Source organism: Chlorocebus sabaeus, chromosome 5 (assembly GCF_047675955.1).
Source record: "Chlorocebus sabaeus isolate Y175 chromosome 5, mChlSab1.0.hap1, whole genome shotgun sequence".
Taxonomy (NCBI): domain Eukaryota; kingdom Metazoa; phylum Chordata; class Mammalia; order Primates; family Cercopithecidae; genus Chlorocebus; species Chlorocebus sabaeus.
In genome coordinates this window covers 7,518,126-7,541,967 of record NC_132908.1, presented here as the reverse complement: position 1 = coordinate 7,541,967, position 23,842 = coordinate 7,518,126, and the positions used below count along the sequence as shown (strand labels likewise).

At 42.3% G+C, this 23,842-nt stretch overlaps 1 protein-coding gene across 31 annotated transcripts in view; it reads right to left on the bottom strand.

Moving 5' to 3' along the window:
• RBFOX1 (RNA binding fox-1 homolog 1) overlaps window positions 1–23,842 on the bottom strand; it is a 2,485,439-nt gene that overhangs the window by 171,925 nt on the left and 2,289,672 nt on the right. For all 31 annotated transcript variants that reach the window (XM_073015143.1, XM_073015144.1, XM_037989528.2 and 28 more), the window contains one exon: window positions 21,564–21,806. In XM_073015143.1, coding sequence (XP_072871244.1) covers window positions 21,564–21,806 — 243 coding nt within the window. The remainder of the gene's footprint in view (window positions 1–21,563; window positions 21,807–23,842) is intronic.

Below are 23,842 nucleotides of genomic sequence, written 5' to 3'. Positions count from 1 at the left end.
GATGTGAAATCAGGCAATCTGTACAGGAGCCACTCTCTTAGCCACATTGCCCACATGGTGCCATATTGCATCATTTTCAGGTACCTTGAGTTATTGAACATATTGCTACAGTCAGAGACCAAGGAGTTTCCAGTGAGGGAAACAGTGAGATCTGGAGAAAACAAAATGGTACAGGAAAGGAAGCAACATTGCAAGCTTGGGAGTCCAATATGAAAGGTAACTCTAAAGTGGCAAAGTGAGCCTTTGAAAGGAGGAGACAGAGGTTAGAAGAATCCCACCACCAATGAGGCACATGCCTTTCTGCAAAGCAGTAACAATAATGACATACACGATAATAATAGAAGTAGTAGCAGCTACAATTTATGGAGCACCTTCTATGCTTTAGGGCTTAGTGAGGTTAATAGTTTTCCCAAAGTCATGCAGTGAATAAAGGGCAGTGCTGGGATTTGAACCCAGGAAATGCCTACCTCCAAGGGACTGCCTTCTCTATAAAGGAGAAATAAGTCAGTATGGGGAAGGAGCTATCTTTTTGTCTCTTCTCGTCTATCTGGATGCTATATTCTTACCATTCTGATAATGAGTCATCTCTCACCTTTCATCTCCCAAGCCTCATCTGAAGTTCACTGGGGAGAGCAGAAGCAGGAAGCCCACTGCTATCATGTACTTGGTCGCCAAGCAACAGACTATTCTGCCTGGTCCTTTGTAGCCAGAAACAGTCTCAGTATCCTTATTCCTGCATTTCATTTATCTGGATCACCAATGCCTGGTGGCATCACCTCTATGTAGAAGACTACAAGTCATCCATTTAAGCATGTAACTTTGGGTGATACCATTAGGAAATACATGAGGAAACACATTATCTGTTGTGTTGCTTCAGATCATGGACAATATTTCACCTGGGCTTCTCACATGTCCAAAAACATGGTCTTTATATTATCCCCTGTTCCACCTCCAAGAAGAGACTCCTATTTGATTGGTGGGTGGTGAAAAGGTTGCACTGGGAATACAGAGAGATGGGGGACACCTGGCTTTGCACATGCTCATCACTCTTCCCGGAATGCTGTTCCCACTGTCTTCTCTTGCTGGACTCTCCCATCCTTCAGAACACAGCTTAACCGACACCTCCACAGAGAGGGTTTCCCTGATCTCATGTCCCTCCCTCCTTAATCTTCTCTTTTTCAACCTAATATGTGTTTTCTTCAAAAGGTATCAAGTGGATTGAAGACGGTTGCACATCCTTTGACATATCTCCTAGTCAAAGGTGGAGTCTTTTTCCCTCTCTTTGAATCTGAGATGACCTTATTTTAATCAACAGACTGAGGCAGACATAGCACATAGCAAATGCCAAGGCTGAGCTTTATGAGACATGCAACTTCTACTCTCATTTCTTGAGATACACCTTTTTGGAATTCAGCCACCACTGAAGTGTGTGCATGCTGAGATGATGCCCATATGAAAGTATGATTGACCAGAAACCACCATGCTGTGAGGAAGCTCAAGCTAGTCATGTGGAGAGACGGAGTTGGGTGTGGGGAGGTCATACAGACAATCATTAAGTTCCAGACATCTGTGGGAAACCTTGGAACTTCCTCCCCAGTTGCAAGTGGTATATGTACCAAGCTGATGTGTACAGCTAAACTTCACCCAAATACCTGTAACATAGAACTGTAGGTAAATAAAATGTTTGTTTAGGGTAGTTTGTTAGGCAGCAATGCATAACTGAAGCAAACATTACAATTTGTAATTATTTAGTTATATTGTTGATTTGTTTCCATTTCTCTCTCCTACAAGATAATATTCTAAATGAAGAAACCATGGCTACTTTTTGTGTATTCCTGAATCTTCAGTGCCAGTTATACAGTAAGCACTCAACAAATAATTTTGAATGTATGATTTACCATTAAATAAAATAATAGCAACACTACAAGAAGTAATAGTACTAACAGTAGGGTAAGGTACTTGTAGCAGTAATAATAGTGGTCACCATAGGAAAAGTAGCACAATAGTAGCAGCTATGGGCTACTGGGGCAGATAGACAGCACATACCATTGCTGGACAATAGGAGGCTTTAAACAAGGATCTTATTGATGGACGGAAGGACTAATGAAAGAAAACCATTCAAGTGAAGCCCAGGCAGAAGATACCCTTCCTCAGCAAACTCTCACTCTCAGATCTTCTGGCAGGTCCTTGTTCTCCTCTGCTAGGATGTATGTCCCTCCAGGGCAATACTCACAACTCTTTGTCTCCCAATCTCAAGGTCTAGCCCAGAGCTGATCCCTCTGCAGGAACCTCCATTGATTTCTCACTCTTTCTGGGCACAGACAATGTCTGACTCATCTCTGTTTTCCAGTAAGAACCTGGCACACAGTAGGTGTTGATAAATGTTTGCTGAAATAAATTTAATTGGGATCAATGCCCAAAAGGCAGATCCTCTCATTTCCATTGTTTAAAAATACCACGGATTTCCCCTCATGCATTATGTATGATGGAAATTAATTTATCCAGAATTGTTTTCCAATGCATAACTTTCAAAGGCTCTAGTCTGAATTCAACTGAAATCTGCACTGGGGTGGGGGCGGGGTTTGGTTAGTCTGTGGCTCCTGCGTTAATTCCAAACACCATTCCTGAGATAGACCCAAGCATAAGGGCCTGGGTGAAATCACATTAGAAGCCAACATTTCCTGATTCCTACTTCCCTTGGCAAGATTAGGATGGATGCATCTCATAGAACCAGGTAGATGTTTTTATGATGTCTTCATTACCAGCTCAGTGGCATCTCCATTCTTCCAGCCCCTTAGAAGAAGGTGGCAGGAAAGAGTGTGAAGTTGTGGTTATGAGTATAGGTCTAGAGTCAGACATATTACTAAATCAGACTTGTTCCGCTACGACCTTGGGAAACACACTGAGTCACATCAACTGCCCATGTACTCAGTTTCCTCACTGTAAAGAGAGCATCGCCACATCCTCACTCAATGGTCACTCTCAGGATTAAATCACAAGGGACGATACCATCCCAAATTGTCACAGAAGTCCACAGGTGTGAATACTGTGTATTACAGAGAGCTCTGGCAGATTATTTGGTCATTCGATATTGACTCCAACCCATGTTCCAGACCACTCGAGTTCATATCAACATCTCTCATCCAGCCCATGGCAAGAGCTTACTGACTGCCCTTTGTGCCACTTCCCAACACCATTATTGCTTTTCTCCAATCCACTGTCCACATGGTAGTCAGATCATCGCTAAAATCAAACCTAATGATGGCATTCTTTTCGCTTAAAATCCTTCAACGGCCTCCCATGGTACAAAACCCCCAAATAAGGCCTGCAGGGCTCTGCATGAGTGTTTCCTGCTCACCTATTTTTCCTCAACTTGGGCCACTGTCTCCCTGCCTGTCCAGCCAGCCACACTGACATTCATTTTGTCATGGGAATATGCCAGCTTCCTTTCTGTCACTGGTGTGCTGTAACTGATTAACAATCAGCTCTCCAGAAAAGTAGACCAAAAAGCCCTCGTCTGTAGCATTGCCAATGCCCATGGTGTAAATACTCTCACCCTGGAGGTATCAAGCTACTACCATGGCATCCCTGTCCTGTTGGAAAGAGACATGTACAACTGACAATCACAGGCCATTAACAGCTGGCTTCCACATGCCCTCACATCTTACTTCCGCATCTGCTATCTGTCCTACTCAAGACATCCTCCCACCTTTCTCTGCATGTCTTTTATTTATTTATTATTATTATTATTTTTGAGACAGAGTCTCACTCTTGACCAGGCTGGAGTACAGTGGTGCGATCTCGCCTCACTGCAACCTCCACCTCCTGAGTTCAAGCGATTCTCCTGTCTCAGCCTCCCGAGTAGCTGAGATTACAGGCGTGCACCACCATGCCCAGCTAATTTTTGTATTTTTAGTAGACACAGGGTTTCACTATCTTGGCCAGGCTGGACTTGAACTCCTTGCCTCAAGAGATCCGCCCACTTTGACTTCCCAAAGTACTGGGACTACAGGCATGAGCCACCTTGCCCAGCCACTGATTTTGATTTTAAAAGTCACTTCTTTAAGGAAGTCCTAACTGCATCTCCACTTTGATTTATGTCTCTCTGTTGCTTGTTTGTACATTACCCTATATCTTTCCTTCACAGAAGTTTTTCCAAATGTAATTACAGTCAGCTGCCTTTTCCACAGGATCCACATCCACAGATTCAACCAATTGCAGATGGAAAATACAGTGTTTTCTTAGAACCTGGTGGATACAGAGGGCTGGCTGCATTCAACTGTGTGAGTGACACGTGTGTGTGTATTGTGTGTTACGGTAGACTGTACGTTCCTTGAAGGAGAAGCTATGTCTGTCTTATTCACTCTTGGATCTCCAAGGCCCAGTTCCCTGCCTCTCAAATAGTAAGTACCCAAGAAATATTCATGAATAAATGAATAATACACAATTATTGAGTATCTGCTTTGTTCCAGGCACTTTGCCTAACACTGAGAATAAAAGTGATGAATAAGGCACAGTGGTAGTCTCAAAGTTTATAGCTTTATGCCGAATATTAAATTTTAAGTGACTGTAAAATTGTTGATGTGCATTTAATAGATCAATGTATGTGTGACACATACTAGGAGTTCAATAAGTATTTTTGGGTGCTAAACAAAGAATGGATTTTCAAAACATATAAAACGTACAAAGGAAGAACCAACTCTGGTTTTGAGGTGGTGTCAGGAAAGAGTTTACAAAGGAATAAAGACTTGATAGACTCTCCAGCAAAGGCAATGGCAAAGACTTCAGAATTTAATTCCAGCATGGAAGGCCTCCCTTCCCTGTATCTAGCTTCCTTCCTGTGCCATCTAGCCCACTTTATTTTCAAACTATGCTGAGGTAGCAAACACTGTTTGCATCTCTGAGCTGCAATGTCCAGTGAGATGTCTGGAAACATGGTTGGCCAACATTCTCGCTGTTAATAAAAATGGTGTGGACCAATTGCTCGCATCCATGAAACACTAAGTGACTGTGAAGGCAGATTCCAGGCTCCCAGCTACAGAAAGGGCCTGTAAACCCAGCAGCCCTGAGCTGGCCCAGGGAAATGATGGGAAATTCAATTTCCTAAGGGCTGTTTGCAAAGTAATCCAATACATTACGGTGTGTGCATTATTATTGTGTTATATTGAGTAATATCACATTTAAGGAGATTTCATAGCATCATAGCCATGCACAAGGGAATATAAAAGCGGTTAATAAAAGAGAGAAGTCCAATTTCCCTTCAATGTTAGTTATGCTCCTATTATACTCAGAATAATAATCAGAGGTCCACTTAGCCTGACTTGGGAGTTAACAGAGCTGTAATTACCTCGTATCTACAGTGTCATTACCAAGGGCTCAGCCCCAGTGTCAGGACACTGAATTCTCAGAAAGCCTGCAGCTCTAGATATTCCAGCTAAAGAAGGAAAATCGCAGGGCTTCCTAAAGCCACACACACACATAGCAGGGCAAGTCAAGATGTTTGAGCAACCCAGGGTGAACTCTGTTAGAGTTAAAGGCCCCCTAAAACCTGGATCCTGCTCATTAGGATTTTCCTCTGCTTCGAGTGGATATTCTCCTACCCTATGAACCCTTACTGTGAAAAGGAAACCCGCCATTCCCCCGACTACATACATTACCGTTAGTTCTCCCTCTGTTGAGCCTGGTGAAAAAATGCTCTGAAGATTTGCTGAGAACAACAGAAGATGCACTAACGGCTTTTCCCAAAACTGACTTTCACTGGATCAAATCAAGCTTCCAGGAGCTCTTCCTGGGATCAGTTATTCTAGCTACAGGGGAAGTTATCCTGGGGCTTACTATATTCTACATGTAAGCTTCAGAGAAAGGCATCAGTTGCCTATTTTAGTTAATCATTGGCTCTATTGTGTTTGCTCAGTGTTTCAAGAGTTGCTGTGGTGGCCGTGCACTGTGGTTCATGCCTGTAATCCCAGCACTTTGGGAGGCTGAGACGGGCGGATCACCTGAGGCCAGGAGTTTGAGACCAGCCTGGCTAACATGGTGAAACCCTGTCTATACTGAAAATACAAAAATTATTAGCTGGGTGTGGTGGTGGGTGCCTGTAATCCCAGCTACTCCGGAGGCTGAGACATGAGAATCGCTTGAACCTGGGAGGTGGAGGCTGCAGTGAGCTGAGATCGAGCCATTGCACTCCAGCCTGGGCAACAAGAGCGAAACTCCATGTCAAGAAAACAAACAAACAAAAAAAAAAGAGTTGCTGTGGTATATTAGAAATACTGGGACCTCTGACATGAATCAGGGTTGGATCTGAGTTTCATGTCCATCACTTCCCTGTGCCACTATTTGGAACAATTTATACAACCATTCGGAGTCTCTTTTCCTTATCTTTAAAATGAGGTAACATTACCCACCATTACTTTTACAATTAATGCACTTAAATCATTAATACTATGCCCAACACCATTATTACTTGCTCTATTAATAATAACAATTGAGAAACTCATTCTTTGACTGAAGAAGAATGTAGTATTTACTAATCCCACTTTTGTTTAAATCAAAGTCAGTAGAGATGATTCCCAACTTATGATATTTCAGCTTAATGATGTGAAAACAATACACATTCAGTAGAAATCGTGCTCTGAGTACCCATACAACCATTCTGTTTTGCCCTTTCAGTAGACTGCGTAATAAAGTGCATGAGATAGTCAACACTTCAGTATAAAAGAGGCTTTGTGTTAGATGATTTTGCCCAACTGTACGCTAATACAAGTGTTCTGTGGACCTTTAAGGTGTGCTAGGCTAAGCAACGATGTTCTGTAGGTGAAGTGTATTAAGTGCCTTTTCAACTTGTGATGGATTTATTGGGACATAACCCCAGCATAAGTCAAGAAACATCTGCAGTGACATAGGTCCCCTTTTTAAAAAATACGGGGCGGTGTGTGTGTGTATGGGTGTGTGTTTCAAGGTGGAAGAAAAGTGCTGTATTTCTGATACAACAACTCTGGCAGTCACTGAATTCTGGTATTACACAAACACATTTTTTATTTTCTTTCTGGAGTTCCACAGGGAAGTCCGGTTTGATGGAGAGGAAAGAATTTAAAAATGGAATTCATCAGCCCGGTAAGAAATACCAAATCATTTATTAGAAAACAACCCAGAGGACTTGAAAGAGTATCATACTCAAGTGCCCATGAGGACCAGTGCGTGCAGGTAGAAGGGTACACTTGGTAAAACCCTGCAGGCAGTGCTGGCGACTATGACAAATAGTCAGAGGGGACGGGTGACACATCCCCAACATTAACTGCCATGTTTTGTTACATTTTTCCATTTTTTAATCAAAGCCAGCTTATTTTGTGAAAACTTTCATTTTACAATGTAGGCAATTAATTAATTAGAGTCCAATAAAATAGGCCTGATGCCTGAATATAGCCAGCAGGCCAACAATATGTACACTTTGGCCTAGATCAGGGGTTGGCAAATTTTTCTGTTGAGGGTCAAACAATAAGCATAATTTTGGCTCTGTGGGCCATCGATCTATGTCACAATTACTCAAAGCTGCTGTCATCATGCAAAAGCAGCCATAGGCAATACGTGAACCGGTTAGTGTGACTGTGTTCCAATAAAACTTTATTGACAAAAACATTGCAGGCAGAAGTTGGCCCATGAGCTACAGTTTGCCAACTCTTAGCCTTGCTACTTCTGCTGATGTTAAAAGCCTGGAGAAGACTGGAGAGAAGAGAGAAAAGGAAAAGCTACGAAGGGGCTCTGGGCCCCATCCACAGCTAGACCACGCAAGGAGAAAAATGGCCAACGCCCTGTATTCTAGGGTGTGCATCCAACTCACATTCTCCCTTTTACTAGGTCCCCTCTGGTCTTCTCTGTCAAGAGTTTCAGTATCTCAAAAGAGGAAAAATTCACAAATCCAATGATGAATATACCCTGTCTCCCCCTTGTCCCCAACATCTGCCTTCGAGAGTCAGAGAACTTCTCTGGGGCTCATCTCCCCCTAGCTGGCCCCACCTACTATTATCTCTTCCCCTTTTGTGTAGCCACCAGATGAATGTCACCGCCTGGAACCCCAGGCAACTCCTGGCATAATTGCCCACCCAACTCCCACTTGCAAGCCAATTAGAGGGAAAAGGGGGACAAAACCCACCTCCTGTCATTGGAGCGCTACATCTACCATTGCTTTTCTTAGTGAAAAAATAAAAAGTAGCTAGTTTCTCCCCCTAAAAAAGGCCAGGGAACAATCTATTTAAATTATAGTGTAACAATATGGAGCAAATATGCAGAAGTCAAATACAATTTGGGTTATAATTAGCAATTTCCTTGTAGCAAGTTTCTCTGGGAAATCCAGATTTCCTCTTGTGAGCTTTCCAAACGGTTTGAAGGCCCCTTTCACTCGATGGGGCCACTGGATGCCACTGGGAAAGGGGATGGGTTACGGATGGGAAGGGGGTGTGTAGGTTTAGTTGTATAAATTGAGGAGTTTAGAGCTCTACAGACTTTCAGGATTGTTAAGATATTTGCTTGTAGTGATATTATCATAATTGAAATAGTTACCAGGGAATGTCATTTACGTAAAATAAACCACTAATGGGGTAATCACACAACACGGGTTTTGGAATTTGCCAGGCCTATGTTTGCATTTGCTTTATACCTGTGCCTCAGTTTCCTCATCTGTAATTATGGTATGATCGCACCTATTCCTTGATGAGCTATGTCAGTGAAATACGCAGTATGGTGCATGGCTCATGGACTGGGTAAGAGAGTGGACCATGGTTGCCTTTGAATCCCATTTCTGCCCTTATCAGCCTTTTGACTTTGGGCAACATCCTCGATTTCTCTATGCTCTGGTTTTCTCATCTAGGTCATAAAGGGTTAATTAGAGTCCCTGCCTCCTCTGGATGCTGTGAAAATTCAATCGAATTGTCCACAGAAAGCTGATAGTACCACTTCTACTGGGAACCCAGTATGAGCTCACTAAATGCTAGTGATCACTATCCATACATTATCAATAATTGATAGCTACTTCCTCTTTTGTATCTTCCTTTCAGCCCAAGAAGTTTCTATTTGATGTTCCCCATCTGACAATCAGAATGTGCATTTACATCTCTCTCTTTTAAAAGATCAGGGCAGCCTATATTGTTTGAATTGTATGATTTGCAACTCTACATTTTTTTAAAAATTTTTACAAGAAAATTGCCTTTTCACTTTCAAAACAAATCTGCAATATTTAAGCCTTCACATTAACTGGTCCTGATGGTCTGGTTTGTTTTGAGTGGTACAGGCTGAAAACCTTGGTTTGCTGCAGAAAGAACTTGCCCATGGAGCTTCTGTCCCAAGTGTCCTGACACTGAGATGGCATACAAGTCCGGTCATCAAGCCCAGGTACATTCTGCTGCTGCTGTCAGGGTGAAGGCTTATTTTCTGGGTGGTGATGGCTTTCTCCCCAGGGCCCAGAAGCCAGAGAGCCCATGAGCATCTCCCTGGGATCTCCAGACTGCCTGGCTCACTGTCTCTTGGGAGTCTGGTTATGTTTCTACCAGTGGCGGAGGCCAGCTTCTGAACTGCTGCAGAGGTTGTACAGTCACTTAGACCTAGCTCGACATCAAATGCTATAATTTGACAATTTGACAAGCTCCACATTCTTCGGGGATGCAAAGGAAGAAACCCAGACCCCCTAGTTAATGTCCTGACCCAGAAGTAATGATTGGGACTTGAGCTGGCAGGAACACACGACATTGCTGAATTCACACAGACCCATTGATACAACCACCAGGAGCAGCAGGACAGAACTAGATAAAATGAAGACTTTTTCTTTTTTTTTTTAGAAGTCTGGAAGTCTTTGTGAGAATAAGGCCCACTCGTGGCTGAAACCTCTGGCTAGGAACCAAAATAGGATAGCAAAGAGAAACAGAGACTTACAGTGTACAGTTCAGTGTGCTCCTAAAGGCAGTGTCATTGGGACTTTGTCTATTTCAATGCAGAGATAACCCTGGGTATGTGTATTTTAAAAACGGCTGTGGAATCCAGGAGATAGAGGCATAGGAAGGGCACGGTACAGTGGAAGTTTTCTCTTAGGACATCCTTACATTGGGTTCGGCTGTGATACTCACTGTGTGACTTAGGCAGTTCACTTTCTCCCTCTGAACCTGAGCATCATTCGTAAATGAATCAGGAAGATAAAGTAGTCATTTCAAGCTCTAACATTCTATGAATCTCTGCACTGTCACACTGAAGCATCCAAACTGTCTTTTTTATGAACCTGAAATACAGTCTCCCTTAAAGGGTTCAAGTTCCTAAATTCACTTTTTCTTTTTTTTTTTTTTTTTTTTCCAGATGGAGTCTTGCTCTGTTGCCCAGGCTAGAGTGCAGAGGCATGATCTCAGCTCACTGCAAACTCTGCCTCCTGCATTCAAGCGATTCTCGTGCTTCAGTCTCCCAAGTAGCTGGGATTACAGTTGCCCGCCACCACACCTGTCTAATTTTCGTATTTTTAGAAGAGACAGGGTTTCACCCTGTGGACCGGGCTGGTCTTGAACTTCTGACCTCAAATGATCCACCCATCTCAGCCTCCCAAAGTGCTGAGATTACAGGCGTGAGCCACCATGCCCAGCCTAAATTCACCTCTTAGAACCTTTTTTGTTTTTTTTAACAAGATTAAGTCAGGAGTTATAAACTCAGTATCTTCAGAAGCTGGACAGATAACAAAAATGAATGAAATAGTAGTGAACAAGAGAACCCAGAAAAATAAAAATTGCTGCTTATTCTTAAGAAGAAAGAAATCTAAACATTTACAATGGAAATATGTCAATGAAGTTATAATAGTGGTTCAACAATCCAAAATATCAATGATTGGATGGATGAATAGGGACCACATCCTGTAGACAGACGATTTGTTTGCTAAACTACTACAGGGTCCTCACCAAAGGGCTGCATACCATCATGCTAATGCCTACCTTAATGGAGAAAACTAAAAATTTATTTTGCCAATGTCTCCAACATAAGCTAATCTCTTTTAAACATGGATGTTACTTGCCTGGATGCAAAAGTATTTGAGTTTTCTTTTTGTTGTTGTTTTTGTTTTGTTTGTTTGTTTTTGTTTTTTGAGACAGTCTCATTCTGTCGCTCAGGGTGGAGTGCAGTGGCGTGATCTCGGCTCACCGCAACCTCTGCCTCCTGGGTTCAACCAATTCTCCCGCCTCAGCCTCCTGAGTAGTGGGGATGACAAGTGCCTGCCACCATGCCCGGCTAATTTTTGTACTTTTTGTGTCAAGACAGGGTTTCACCATATTGGCCAGCCTGGTCTGGATCACCGGCCTCAAGTGATCCACCTGCCTTGGCCTCCCAAAGTGCTGGGATTACAGGTGTGAGCCACTGTGCCTGGCCTTGTGTTTCCAACCCATAACTTATGTGATCTTTTTAAATATGTGCAATGAGAAGATAGAGTGAGTGAACTCTTTGGCTCTTCCGGCTCTAGCATTGCAAGGTTCTGGCTGAGATTCGTTCCTGAATCTTCTGTTAACAGAGAATAGCCAACTTCTTTGTTCCAGCCTTGAATCTGAAAATTGCACAGAATTCATAGGAACTTACTATGCACCTAAAGAGTATATGGCCAGTAATCAAGGGCATAAAATGATGATTGTTGGCTAATGCATGACCCAAATACTGACCACAAAATAGATTAATGCCTATTTCTAAGTTCACTGGAAACACCTGTAGTCCCAGCTACTCAGGAGGCTGAGGCAGGAGGATCACTTGAGCCCAGGAGTTTCAGGCTGCAAGTGAGCTAAGATGGTGCCACAGCACTCCAGCCTGGGTGATGGAGTGAGACCCATCTCTCACATAAATAAATAAATAAAATTGCTTAATGGGGCTATGAGCTATGTAGAGGCAATTAAGATCTTCAAACACTTAAATCAGTCCTTTGTCTAGCAGTCTCTATGAGCTATAGAAAGGACAGATTTAGGTGTGTGAAGGACCTAAGCAAATATAGAGACTGCTTAGTCATCCTGAGAGGGTAAATTGATGACAATAAATACAGGTATGAATAAGCACAAAGCACCAAATGAAGACAAAGTCACGATGAAACTTGTCAGATGGCTGCGAGATTTGCAATGGAAATATGCCAGTGAAGTCCCCCTAAGGAAACATTAAATCCAACCCTTAGAATATGCCTAAGCTTTCCTCATTTAGCAAAAGCAAGACGTCCTCAAAACAAAACTTCAGTCATTTCCTTCTCTAATGAATCTCACTTTGTTTGCCCATGACCTAGACTTAGACCGAGAACAGCTTGTACTGATAATTTGTACGAAAACATGAGTAACTGAAAACTATTTGTCTATAAATCATTAAATACAAAATTACCTTGAAAATAAATTGGGAATTGGAGTTTTAGTTTGACTCTTGAAACAGGAAATTTCACAATTCTTATGATGAATTTATTCCCCTGGATAAAATATTTTTAATGAAGAATTCGGAACCAAGGAGACCACTCTGATTTCTCATTATGGGTACTGTCATTATCTCATAATTATGATGATCTACCTGGCAGAATGTTTACTATGTGCTTGTGATTGTGTTAAGACCTTCATAGACATTACTGTATTAGGACTTCACAACAACTCTAAGCCTCACATATAAAAAAGAAGAGGCTCAGAGAAGTTATGTAACATGCCTATGGTCCCACTCTGGGTCAGATTGGGAATGAGAGTGCCAAGCTCTGTACCTAGATTCTACCCCGCTTCTCCTGATAACATCTAAAGATATTTAACCAGTGCCATTTTTTTTTTTTTTACCTGTCATAGCAACCTCCAATTCTGCCAAAATCTGAGGCTGAAACCCTAGTCCTAAAAAGAACATCAGACACATGGGTCTTTGATGCTCAGAGATATCCTGTTCCTGTCCAGCTTATCCTAAGTTGAGATAAATCATTCATTTTGGCTCCCCAGGACTGGACACTCTTTGATGACCAGGGTCTTTAAAATAATAAAATAGCCATGGTATTGTGCAATAAAGGTCTTTAGTTTATCCTGAAAGCCAAGGACCATTTATTGCAGAGAATACATGGGAGTGAGAAACATCGTTCTCAGGCTCCTAAGGAAACAAGAGACAGTACCCATGTCTTCAAATTAAATGTGAATCTTAGGAAAACAGAACTGGTATTGACAAAACAGCTCAGTCACACTGTCATCTGAAAAGACAATTTTGAAGCCACGGAAACATGTTATTGGAGTTTGCTCCAGGCGCAGGTCTCCAACAAGAGCACACTCGAAGTCTGTAATATTGCACAGGCTTGGGTCTGCTGGGGCCCTCCCCAGGGTGAAATGAGTAATTCCTTTCTGCAATAGCAGTCTATTTAGAAAAGAGGCCAGTGTGGCTGGGCATGCCTGGGGGATGCCTTCTGGGCTTCTAGCCCTTAAGAATTTTGGTCTCGAGTCTGACATGCCTGTTTTTGAGCTCTGGCTACTGTTTCTCAGCCACAGTGACCTTCAGTAAGTGACTTGCCTCAGATTCTGCTTCTGTAACATGGGATGATAACACTTCATAAGTGGTGGGGAGGGCCAAGATTAGTTGAGATTGTGCATGGAAAGTGCTTAAAATATAGTCTGACATTCAATGAGCAAAAGTTATGATTTTTGAGATTTTTTGCTGATTCTCATTTAGATGTAACTCTTCACCCTACTTTTAGACACGGCAACCTTCAATTATTTTGCCCAACTTTCAAAATAAGTACATGAGGCGTAAACCCTCCTCAAAGGAAAAGAACTCTGTTGTTCTGTAATCCATCGTCTGAGGGTTGTTTGGAAGAAAAGAGGGAGGGAGGAGATCTGGAGAAGGGTCACAGCAGAGGAAGGGACTACACGTAGGAGCAGAGAGGTTCAATGGTCAGCTTGAGCTCCTTCCACTTGTAAACAGAATGGAGGGTCAACTCTTGTCAAGTCTGGAGGCCAGGACTTAACTGACCTGTTTATTTAAGCTAGCGGGCAGCCATGAAGAAACCAACCTTTGTGAGAATTCTAAGCCATTGGCCAAGAGATCCTCTAGGGCAGCAGTGCTCAAACTTTTTGGTACCAGTTTTGTAGAAGACAATTTTTTCCATGGACATGGTGGGGCAGGGAGGATGGTTTCAAGATGAAATAGTTGCATCTCACATAATCAAGCATTAGATTCTCATAAGGAGCACACAGTCCAGGTCCCTCGCACATGCAGTTCGCAATAGGCTTCGCGCTCCTCTGAGAATCTAATGCCTTTGCTGATCTGACAGGAGGCAGAGCTACAGTGGTAATGCTCACTCACCTACCACTCACCTTTTGCTGTACAGCTCAGTTCCCAACAGGCTACAGAGCGGCACTGATTTGTGGCCTGGGGGTTGGGTACCCCTGTTTTTGGAGACAGATGGAGACTGGGGAAACAGCCTGGACTTTATCAGGCAGACAAGACATGGGTGAGGACCTCAACTGCACCATTCCCAACTCAAAGCATCTTCAACCTCTTTGTTCCTTTATTGGTGGGATTCTAACAGCATTTAAAAGGTTGATGTGGTAACAAAACAAGATGGTGACCAAAAGAGGGCCTAGAATGGTCTTTGGGCCATGGGAGGCCTTAACCAAGGACAGCACACCTCAACTTTTCTTCTCCCAGACACCCAACAATTCTAAAAGTACTTTCTTTTGTCAAAGAGAGGAACAACCACACCCAAACACACAGAGTCCATAGGGACATGAACCAAGAGTTGGGTAGCACATCAGGTTGGGCAAGAGTGTGGGTGTCAGGCCTTCGTAGGTTCTGTCCATGAAGGTGCAAATTGGTGCAAGCTCTTTGGAGGGTAATTGATCAGTGTCTACATCTTAAATCCATGTACCTTTAAACTATTCACACCCAGAGGCACACAGAGATGGACAGCAATCTTTGTACCTAGCTCTGTACTGTAGCCTGATGGTAAATATCAACAGTGCAAGATTAAACCCAGAGACAACCTAAATGCCATCATTAGGATACTTCTGTACATAAAAATGCACACACACACACAAAATAATGAGTTGAACCCCTAAATATGATAAAGAATAATCTCTGAGCTATAAAGGGCGTGCCAAAGTGGGTGTTTAGATTTCATTTCTGTAATTTTGAGAATGGAAATTGTGAGTAGTTATAAGATATAAAGATTGAATTAGAGACAGATGATAGAGATAGAGGGAGATAAAGATAGAGATAGAGGACAAGCAGGCATATGCTTGCATTTGCATAAAACACTTCTGGAAGGAAATATAAGGTATTAGTAACTCACTTCTGGCAGAGAGACTAAGAATTTGGGTTGTGGGTGTTAGGACATGTTAGTTTTCATTTTATATCCTTTTCCAATGTCTGACTTTTAAAACCCCAAGCCTGAATTGCTGTTTTTCCTTAGTGATACCTTAGTGATTTCATCAGCTTCAAAATCAAAACTGGCATGGAAAGGGTTAAGAACAGGATTCCCATCACCAACCAATGTCTTATCTTCCTAAAAGTATTAAGGAAATTTGGAGGCACAGTTAACACTCCAGTGGGAAGCGGCTGAGGCCAAAGAAGAAACTGGCTCTTTAAATAGTTCTTTTCCCTGTCAGTCGAGCCTCCAGCTCAGGAACCTAGCTGGGGCACCCACATTCCTTCTCCCATCAGGGCCTAGAGCTAGTGGGAAAGTGGTGGGAGCCTTTTCAACAGACTGCAGAAGCATTAAAAATAGAAGTTAAGTTGCTATTGGAGATACATGGAGAATTCGCCACTTGCAAATCTCTAATGATAATATGTCAAGAGTAAAATACCTTGTCAGGAACAGTATCTAATATAATACAGTATTGGCTCTGTCAGCAATGTGATCCATGATATGTTTGGAGGCCTACATGAAATAGAAATTCAGCAGAAAAAAGGCCTGCAGGGACTCATCTCAGCCCGTGGGGAACTGAAAGGATGACCTGGTAAGTCTTTTCTGTCTGCATTTTACTGAGCTCTGGTTGGGAGCTCTGGGTGCATCCTCCTTCCCTTTTACAGATTCTGCACTTTGTGTTAAATCATGTGCATATATTAGATGTTCTTGGAGGCCACCAGATGGATGGATGGTTTCTCTTACCCAAAAGTACTTAGTTTCTCAAAGAAATAATGGCCTCTACAATGTCCTTAGAATGATATTAAGCATCGTGAATACATATGTCAAAGAAAAGTTAGAGCTATTTCAGGTACAGCACTATCCTATGGGGAATGACTTAGGTATCTCCCAACAATAACATTTTGTGCAAATACAGGGTCCTGGATATGGGGTGGGGAGAACCATAGTTCTGACCCAGTTTGAGGTTAAATTGGTTACATAGGAAATTAAGAACCTGGAGTAAAGACAAAGCACACCCAATAAACGTAGGAGGAGGCAGAGACAATTTGAAGTCACTTGTCACAGACCACATTCTGCTCAGGATCAGGAGATCAGGAGATCAGGAAAGGACAACTCAAAAGCAGCATCTCCTTTTTGGCCAAAGAGAGATAAGTACAGATGTAATTGTTTGTAACAAAAAAAAAAAGATGGCTCCTTTATGATTCCTGTACTTACCCAATACCAGTTCAGAATATAAGTCCTAAAACTTCCTTCAGGATCAGCCACAAAGCCCACCTGCTTCAGCCTCTAATGGCTGTCTTTCCTTTAAAATCCTACCCCTGAGATTGTGTACCATCCACATACTGCTGGAGGAGACAAAGTAGACAGTTAACCAGTCCACCATACATTCACATTCTCCAAACTTGGGCACCCATTGCCATTCAAATACTCTAGGAATTATCTAAGGCAGATTTCTGACATGTTTGCCCAAGTTCAGGAATCCTTCCTTTGATGATGCTGCCTCCATTCCTGGAAAAAATGAAGGCAATGTGGATGGAACTCCTCACATTATCTCTTGACTTAAAAATTTCTCTGCATCCTCCTACATTCACCCTTCCTTCTCTTCTGTTTCAAAATTGAAGTACTTCCAAATGTCAGCAGAATTATTTCTGAGTTACCCAAAATTGAAAACAACCCAAATGCCCATGCATAGGTAAATGGAGAAATAAACTGTGACATATCCACACAATGAAATAGTACTCAGCAATGAAAAGGAAGGAGCTACAGCCACATGCAACAATATGGATGAATCTAAAAAAAATGATACTGAGTAAAAGAAGCCAAAGAGAGCACACAATGTTGATGTTACTGATATAAAATTCTAGAAACTGCAAATTAAGCTATAGCAAAAGAAGCAGACTCATTGGTTCCTGGGAATGAGGCAAAGAGGAGGAGGGGAGGATCATAAAAGAGCAAGAAAACATTTTGGGATAATGGACATATTCATTATCTGGATAGCAGTAATGGTTGTGCATGTAGGTACATTTGTGAAAATGTATCAAAGTGTATACTTTACATATACACAGTTTATTGTATGTCAACAAAGCTGTTAAAAAATGGATTCTTCCTTCCTAGACTACCTACTGTATCTGAATACTCTTGGTCCTATTCCTTCTTATCTCCTATAAAACACTTCATCCCTTTCTTTCCTGCACCATTATTCCCTTTCTCTTGCTTCCTGTCTTTTGCACCCCAGTGGACCTTGTTGGCATAAACTAGTGAATCTAAATCGACTATCCTACCAACTGATTTCTCTGACCTCTTTGCTTCTCAGCTGCAATCTCTTTTTTTTTCCTTAACCCTCCAAATATTTATAATGAGCAATGCCCACCCATTCCAACATATCCCATTTATTCCTCAACTCTTGTCCCTCCTGCATCTCTCTCCACTACTCTAGCAGAACTGCTTTCTTCTAGATCTTTGAAGATGTCCGAACTGTCACTTCAATAATGTCTTCTCAGTTTATTCCCTCCAGGCTCTATAGCGCAACATTCAACTGGTTGAACGTCCAATCTGAACATCCCACTGACGTCTTATTCAATAGTTCCTCTTCCTTCAAACCCCACCCTGTGAGCTCTCCAATGTTCTGTCCTTGTCTCTCTCTTCACTCCCTACTCTTGATGGACACCAATTCAAGCTTTTTTATACAAACGGCTCACCATGCTACCTTTAGCTCTGACCAGGTTCTGTCTACTTAGTTTCTTTAACGATTTGTTCTGAAGGCATCTTATCATGAACTCTGATGAAATGGTCTTCATTCCATGTATTTGGATATGAAGCTCCTCGGTGACCCCAGGGCTGGGACACTCAGTACCAGCCTCAGCCACTGAATGAAGATAACGCCACACAAGCCAGGAATGGAGATTGATTCCCATGAGAGGGCTTCTATAGGATAAATCCAAGAACTTTTCACAGGTGGTGACTGGAGCCTGAACTTGCAGGACAAAGCCAGAGAGTGGAGGTGAGGACGAGGAAGCCAACCCAGGATGGTTTCCCATTAGAAGCTGATGGACATGTTCCAAAAACCAGGCTGTGTCCATCCTCCACCTGGACTTTTTATCGTACGGGTCAACACACTTCCTACTGAGTTTTCTCTTTCCTGTCACCAGAAGACTCTGAAAGGTATAACCTTCTGACTATGATTTTGAAAATGTTTTCTCCTACTGTCATCACGATAGATAAAAGCTGTGAAAACCTATAAGCTAGAATTTGGCACATTATCATAATTAACAGAAAACATATCCTATATTCTCCAAAGGCTCTCCAAGGAAAGAGAGCTTGTCTGCACATCAGATTATCTCGCTGCAGTGCCTGGGGCACTGTGGTCACCCAACACGCTATTTAAATTCAATTGTGTTGATCTCTAAAGTGTTCTTTTTGCAGGGTAAAGATGTGGAGCATCTCAACTCCCCAACTAGATTAAATTTCCTTTAAGCTAGGCATCACTAACCCTTTCTTTTTATGTCTCATTTCATAACTCCTCTGACTTAAACTCTTCTTAAAGCTTTTAAAAAGCATTGCTTGTAACGTGGAATTTCAACCCCTTATCAGACCCACCAGGCCTGTAGGATGTTGAATCCCTGCTCATTCCTCCCAGTTCATCTTTTGCCACATCACCTTCAAATCCCCTTCACCATGCCCGAAACATATTGGCCTCTTCTTAGGACTTTGAATGAGCCTAGCTCTTTCTACCTTTACGACCTTTGACTGTGGTATTCCCTCTGCCTGGGATGCTTTATCACCTTAAGGACCATCTCCTTAAGAAATGCTCCCAGACTACACGTCTGCAGGTAGCACCTCTGTTCTTTTTTAATTTCCCTATGGTACCCATATTTTCCTTAAGACATCTATCGCACATGCTATTTGCCACATGCTCAGTTTCTGCCTCTCACACTAAGTTACAAGAGGCAAAGATCATTTTGTCTGGTTCAACCATGCCAGCTAGTATGAGTCCTGGCCCTAGTAGAAGCTTAGTAAATATTTGTGAGTAAATAAATGAATACATAAAATTTCCACAGCAGTTAGCTTAATAAATCATGTCTGATTGCCTCTTTTTTCAAAATCTGAAAATAACCTATCCAGGCATTACTACTATTGATTATCACAAAATGGCCAACAAATAGTAAACAACAACCCCATCACTACTGCCTGGTAGTCAACGCAAAAGCAACAAACACCTGCTGATCCGGCAAACTCATTTAACAGACCCATGCCTAAGGTACAGCAACTAAATACAAAAAAATCAGTAGCAGGAGGGTTCAGAAGAACCCGAATGTGGAGACAACCCAAATATCCATCAATGGACTAATGAATAAATAAACATGAACCCGGATAACATTGTGCCAAGAGAAAGAAGCCAGACACAAAAAAACTATCTCTAAGGCAGATTGGTGGTTGCCAGGGACTGGGGAGAAGGAGAATGGGGAGAGTCTGCTTAATGGATAGGGGGTTTCCTTTTGGGGTGGTAGGAACATTCTCAAACCAGATAATGGTGGTGGTTTTGCAGTACCTGGTGAATGTACTGAATACCATTGAAATTTGTACATGAATAAAATGGTTAAAATGGGTAAGCTTTATGTTGTACGTATTTTACCACAATAAATTTAAAAGGGAGGAAGACAACTAAAAATTTCAGAATGTATACTACTTTTTTAAAAAAATATTCAAAACTAGCCTCCAAATGAATGAGGTGGCAAGTAGCCAAGTTAGTCAGTGGTTGCTTTTATCATAGGAAATGTATCATGCTTCAAACCCATAAGCTTCTTCACAAATACTGGCTTTCCAGAGGTCTTGGGACAGGAGGAAGAGGCAGAATTGCCTTGCACTTAAAAAATGTTCCAGACAAGAGGTTTGGGGTGCCCAAGCTTCTAAAGAATTCTGCAGAAAAAGGTTCCCAAATGCATGTTCCATATAGGTTTTGTGGTATGCATGATTACTTTATGTGGCACACAAATGAACATTATTTAATTTTACTGTAATTATTTTTGCTTAGAGTTATATTTGATTAATGGTCAAAACACCAGTTTTCATTTACAGTGATGATAAAATGTCTGTGTTGTTTACAGGCCTGTTTCTAATCCATTTAATCATTTGTATGCAATAAAATTTACTCTGTATGGTGTATAAAGTCATATAACCATCACCATTAAGATACAGGACAGTTCCCTTATTCATCCAAACTCTGTTACCCTGCCCCTTTCTAGCCCCTGCTCTTTGGTCCAGCAATAAAAATGAAGAAACCAGGGACAAACAGTACAATCTGGATGAGTCTCAAATGCATGAGGCTAAGGTAAAGAAGCCAGGTTCAGAGCTTTGAGGTATGAATGAGGAGTAGCTGCAAAGGGGCACAAGATTTGTATTTAGGCTGATGGAAATGTTCTGAAATTAGATGACGGCAATCATCGCACGACTCTGTAAATATGCTAAAAATCAGTGAATTGTACAACTAAAAATATACTAATTTTACGGTATGTAAATTATAACTCCACAAATACTTTATTTTTGTTTATTTAGAGACAGAGTTTCACTCTGTCGCCTAGGCCGGAGTTCAGTGGAGCAATCTTAGCTCACTGCAGCCTCATACTCCCGGGCTCAAGCCATCCTCCCACCTCTGCCATCCAAGTAGCTGGAACTACAGGCAGGCACCAATACACTCAGCTAAATTTTAAATTTCTTGTAGAGATGAGGTCTCACTTTGTCGCCCAGGCTATTCTCGAACTCTTGGCTTCAAATGATCCTCCCACCTCAGCCTCCCAAAGTGCTGGGATTACAGGCATGAGGCACCATACCCAGCTTCCATAAAGACTTAAAAAGAATTATCTTACATCAATTTAAAAAAAAAAAAAAAAAGATATTTCATTACGATCGCATTCTAGAAAGGCAAAACTACAGGAATAGAAAATTGATAAATGTGCCCCTTTACAAATAAATGAAGTTAATGAAAAAATACTTTGATTTAAATGAACGCTAAGAATGAATGCATGGAGATGAGGTAAACTTCATTCAGGAAGCTGGTATGATGAGCGTGGGCTTAGGGACTGATCTGTTTGCCAGAGTCCCTGGATGGATGGGGATGCGCCCCTGCTACCATTCCCAGGGCTGGGGTACGTGCCCCAGCGCAGGTTTGCATAACCTCCCACCCGCAGCCAACACGTCCACTTACTGTGGCGGTGCCGGAGACGGTCTGAGCGCTCGTGTCTGCCGGGCTCTGCTCGGAGTGCGTCTGGGCGGGAGGGTACAGGTTTAACGTGTGCTCGGGAACCGTGGTCTGGCCTGTGTACTCTGGCGCGGGGTGGGGATGAGGGGCTGTGTATTCCGCGGGGATACCGTTTTGCGGGGGAGCAAACTGGGCCGAAGCGTAAGGCTGAGCCATTGTGTCAGGGGCAGCGGCTGCTTCCTGATTACCCTGAAAAATCAAAAAGGTGGAGAGAGGGAGAGAACATCATGAGAAGCCACGCTTCAGAAACTTTCCTCCCAGATCCCAGGACGATCGTGCACTGCGTACTTTCTAGGGGTCACCATGGTGCCACCAGCCTGAGATGGACCAATCTATGGTCATCTTCACCAGACCCCATAAGGAAACAGTAACCATCACTTCTCCCCATTTTACAGATGCAGAAATCCAGGCTTGGAAAAAATAAAGTCACTTTTCCCAAGCCAACCAGCCTAATATTCAAAGACGAGGAGGGTCTGTGGCTTACTAGATTGGAATTTTTTTTTTTTTCTGCCAGATCCTTTTTATTTCATTCCCATTTTGGAAGCTGTGAGCATTTAGTTGTCCGCAGTGACAGCAGAACCTTGATTTGATACTTAAAGTGCCAAGAGAGATTAAATTGAACGTGTGTGTTCTTGAGAGGAGAGACAATTTATGTAAGCATTTGAATTTAATCAAAGTTTTATGTGACTTGGCTCACATAATGGGAAGAGGGAGTATCCTTTTAATGGTCCTAGTGTCTGTGTGGTTGTGTGTTATGTTGTGTGTGTCTGTGTGTGTGTGTATGTGTGTGATGTCCCCAGTGCCAAAATAAAGCAGCTGATAAAAATTCAGGGCCTAATTTGGACAAAGATTGTTCTCTCTGACATCCCCATTTTAAGCATTTCTGAAAAATATTGGATTTAACTCTTAGTCTCATTAGTCCATGCCTCACCCTCCCTGCCTTGCTTTTTTATGAGCACGGAGTATTATATAACAATTCATTCTTCAGATCTAGGCAAAACATGCAGTGTGACAATTACAGCCAACTCAGAAGAATTTTAAAAACACACACAACAAAAACCTGAATTCAAATGCTTCCATTTCAGGAAACATCTCTCTCTCTACCTCCTCCTCCACAGTCCTGCCACAACACACACATACACGCACGCGCGTGCACACACACACACACACGGCATAAGAAATGGTAACCCAAAGGTCCAAATTTTCCATGGTCTCAGTAGATGGGATCAAACAGTCAGAAAGACAGAGAGAGGAAAAAATCTTAGCAATTAAGCACACGAAATAGCTGCCTCTCCTATTGTCTGTGGTAAATTAGATGTGACTTTAGCCCTCGTACAATGATACCAGGGCAAAAATACCAGAATTGCTCCTTATCTCTTTGGTACTCGCCACCAACATCCGAAATCCTCTTTCTCTAAAGCAATTTGAGTGCAGCAAAAACATGATGACAGAAAGAAGGGAAGAAAAAAATAAGTTTGTTCTCAGAGCAGCACACAGAACTGGTGCATTTGTTTAGAAGGGACCTTAATTAGAATGTTAAAGATGACACTTGGAAGAGAACTAAGCTTAGGATAAGTTTAAACATTTTACAAGTAAAAACATTCCCATCAGGCTTTTCCCTCCTCCAGACAAATTTCTCCAAATGTCTGTGCCATTGGAAACAAAAGGACACAAGCGTTTCTTTCTCTTTCTAACATTTTCCCATAGCACTGGGGTCAGGGCCATGGAGGGTGTGCCTATGCTGAGGCTGAGTTGCTATCCATGAGCAGTTAATCCTGCCCATCCTTGCGAAGCCACAGAAGACATGCACTGATATTGCTGGTCTGTCATCACTCCTGTTTCTTCAACAAGACCCCAGTTTCCTTCTGGGGGACAATCCCACTCTTAGCCTGTATGGTGCAGATACAGTTGGACCCAGCTCCTGGTCACTGCGAGATGAGCCATACGACACCAGCCTGGCCAATCAGAAGGTCCCACTGAAACAGTCCCATGGATTTGGGTTCAAGCACATCTATTGAGTGAGTCCATTAGTGCATTAAGGCCTAGCCACAAGACTGAGTCCCAGTCACCCTGGGGTTTTGCTGTAGTTTTGGGGAAGATTCTCTTTCCACTCTGGCAGCTGTAAAAATAACATAAGCCTGGAGCTGCCGAGAACTGACACTTAGGCTGGGCATGTTGCCTCACGCCTGTAATTCCAGCACTTTGGGAGGCCAAAGCAGGTGGAA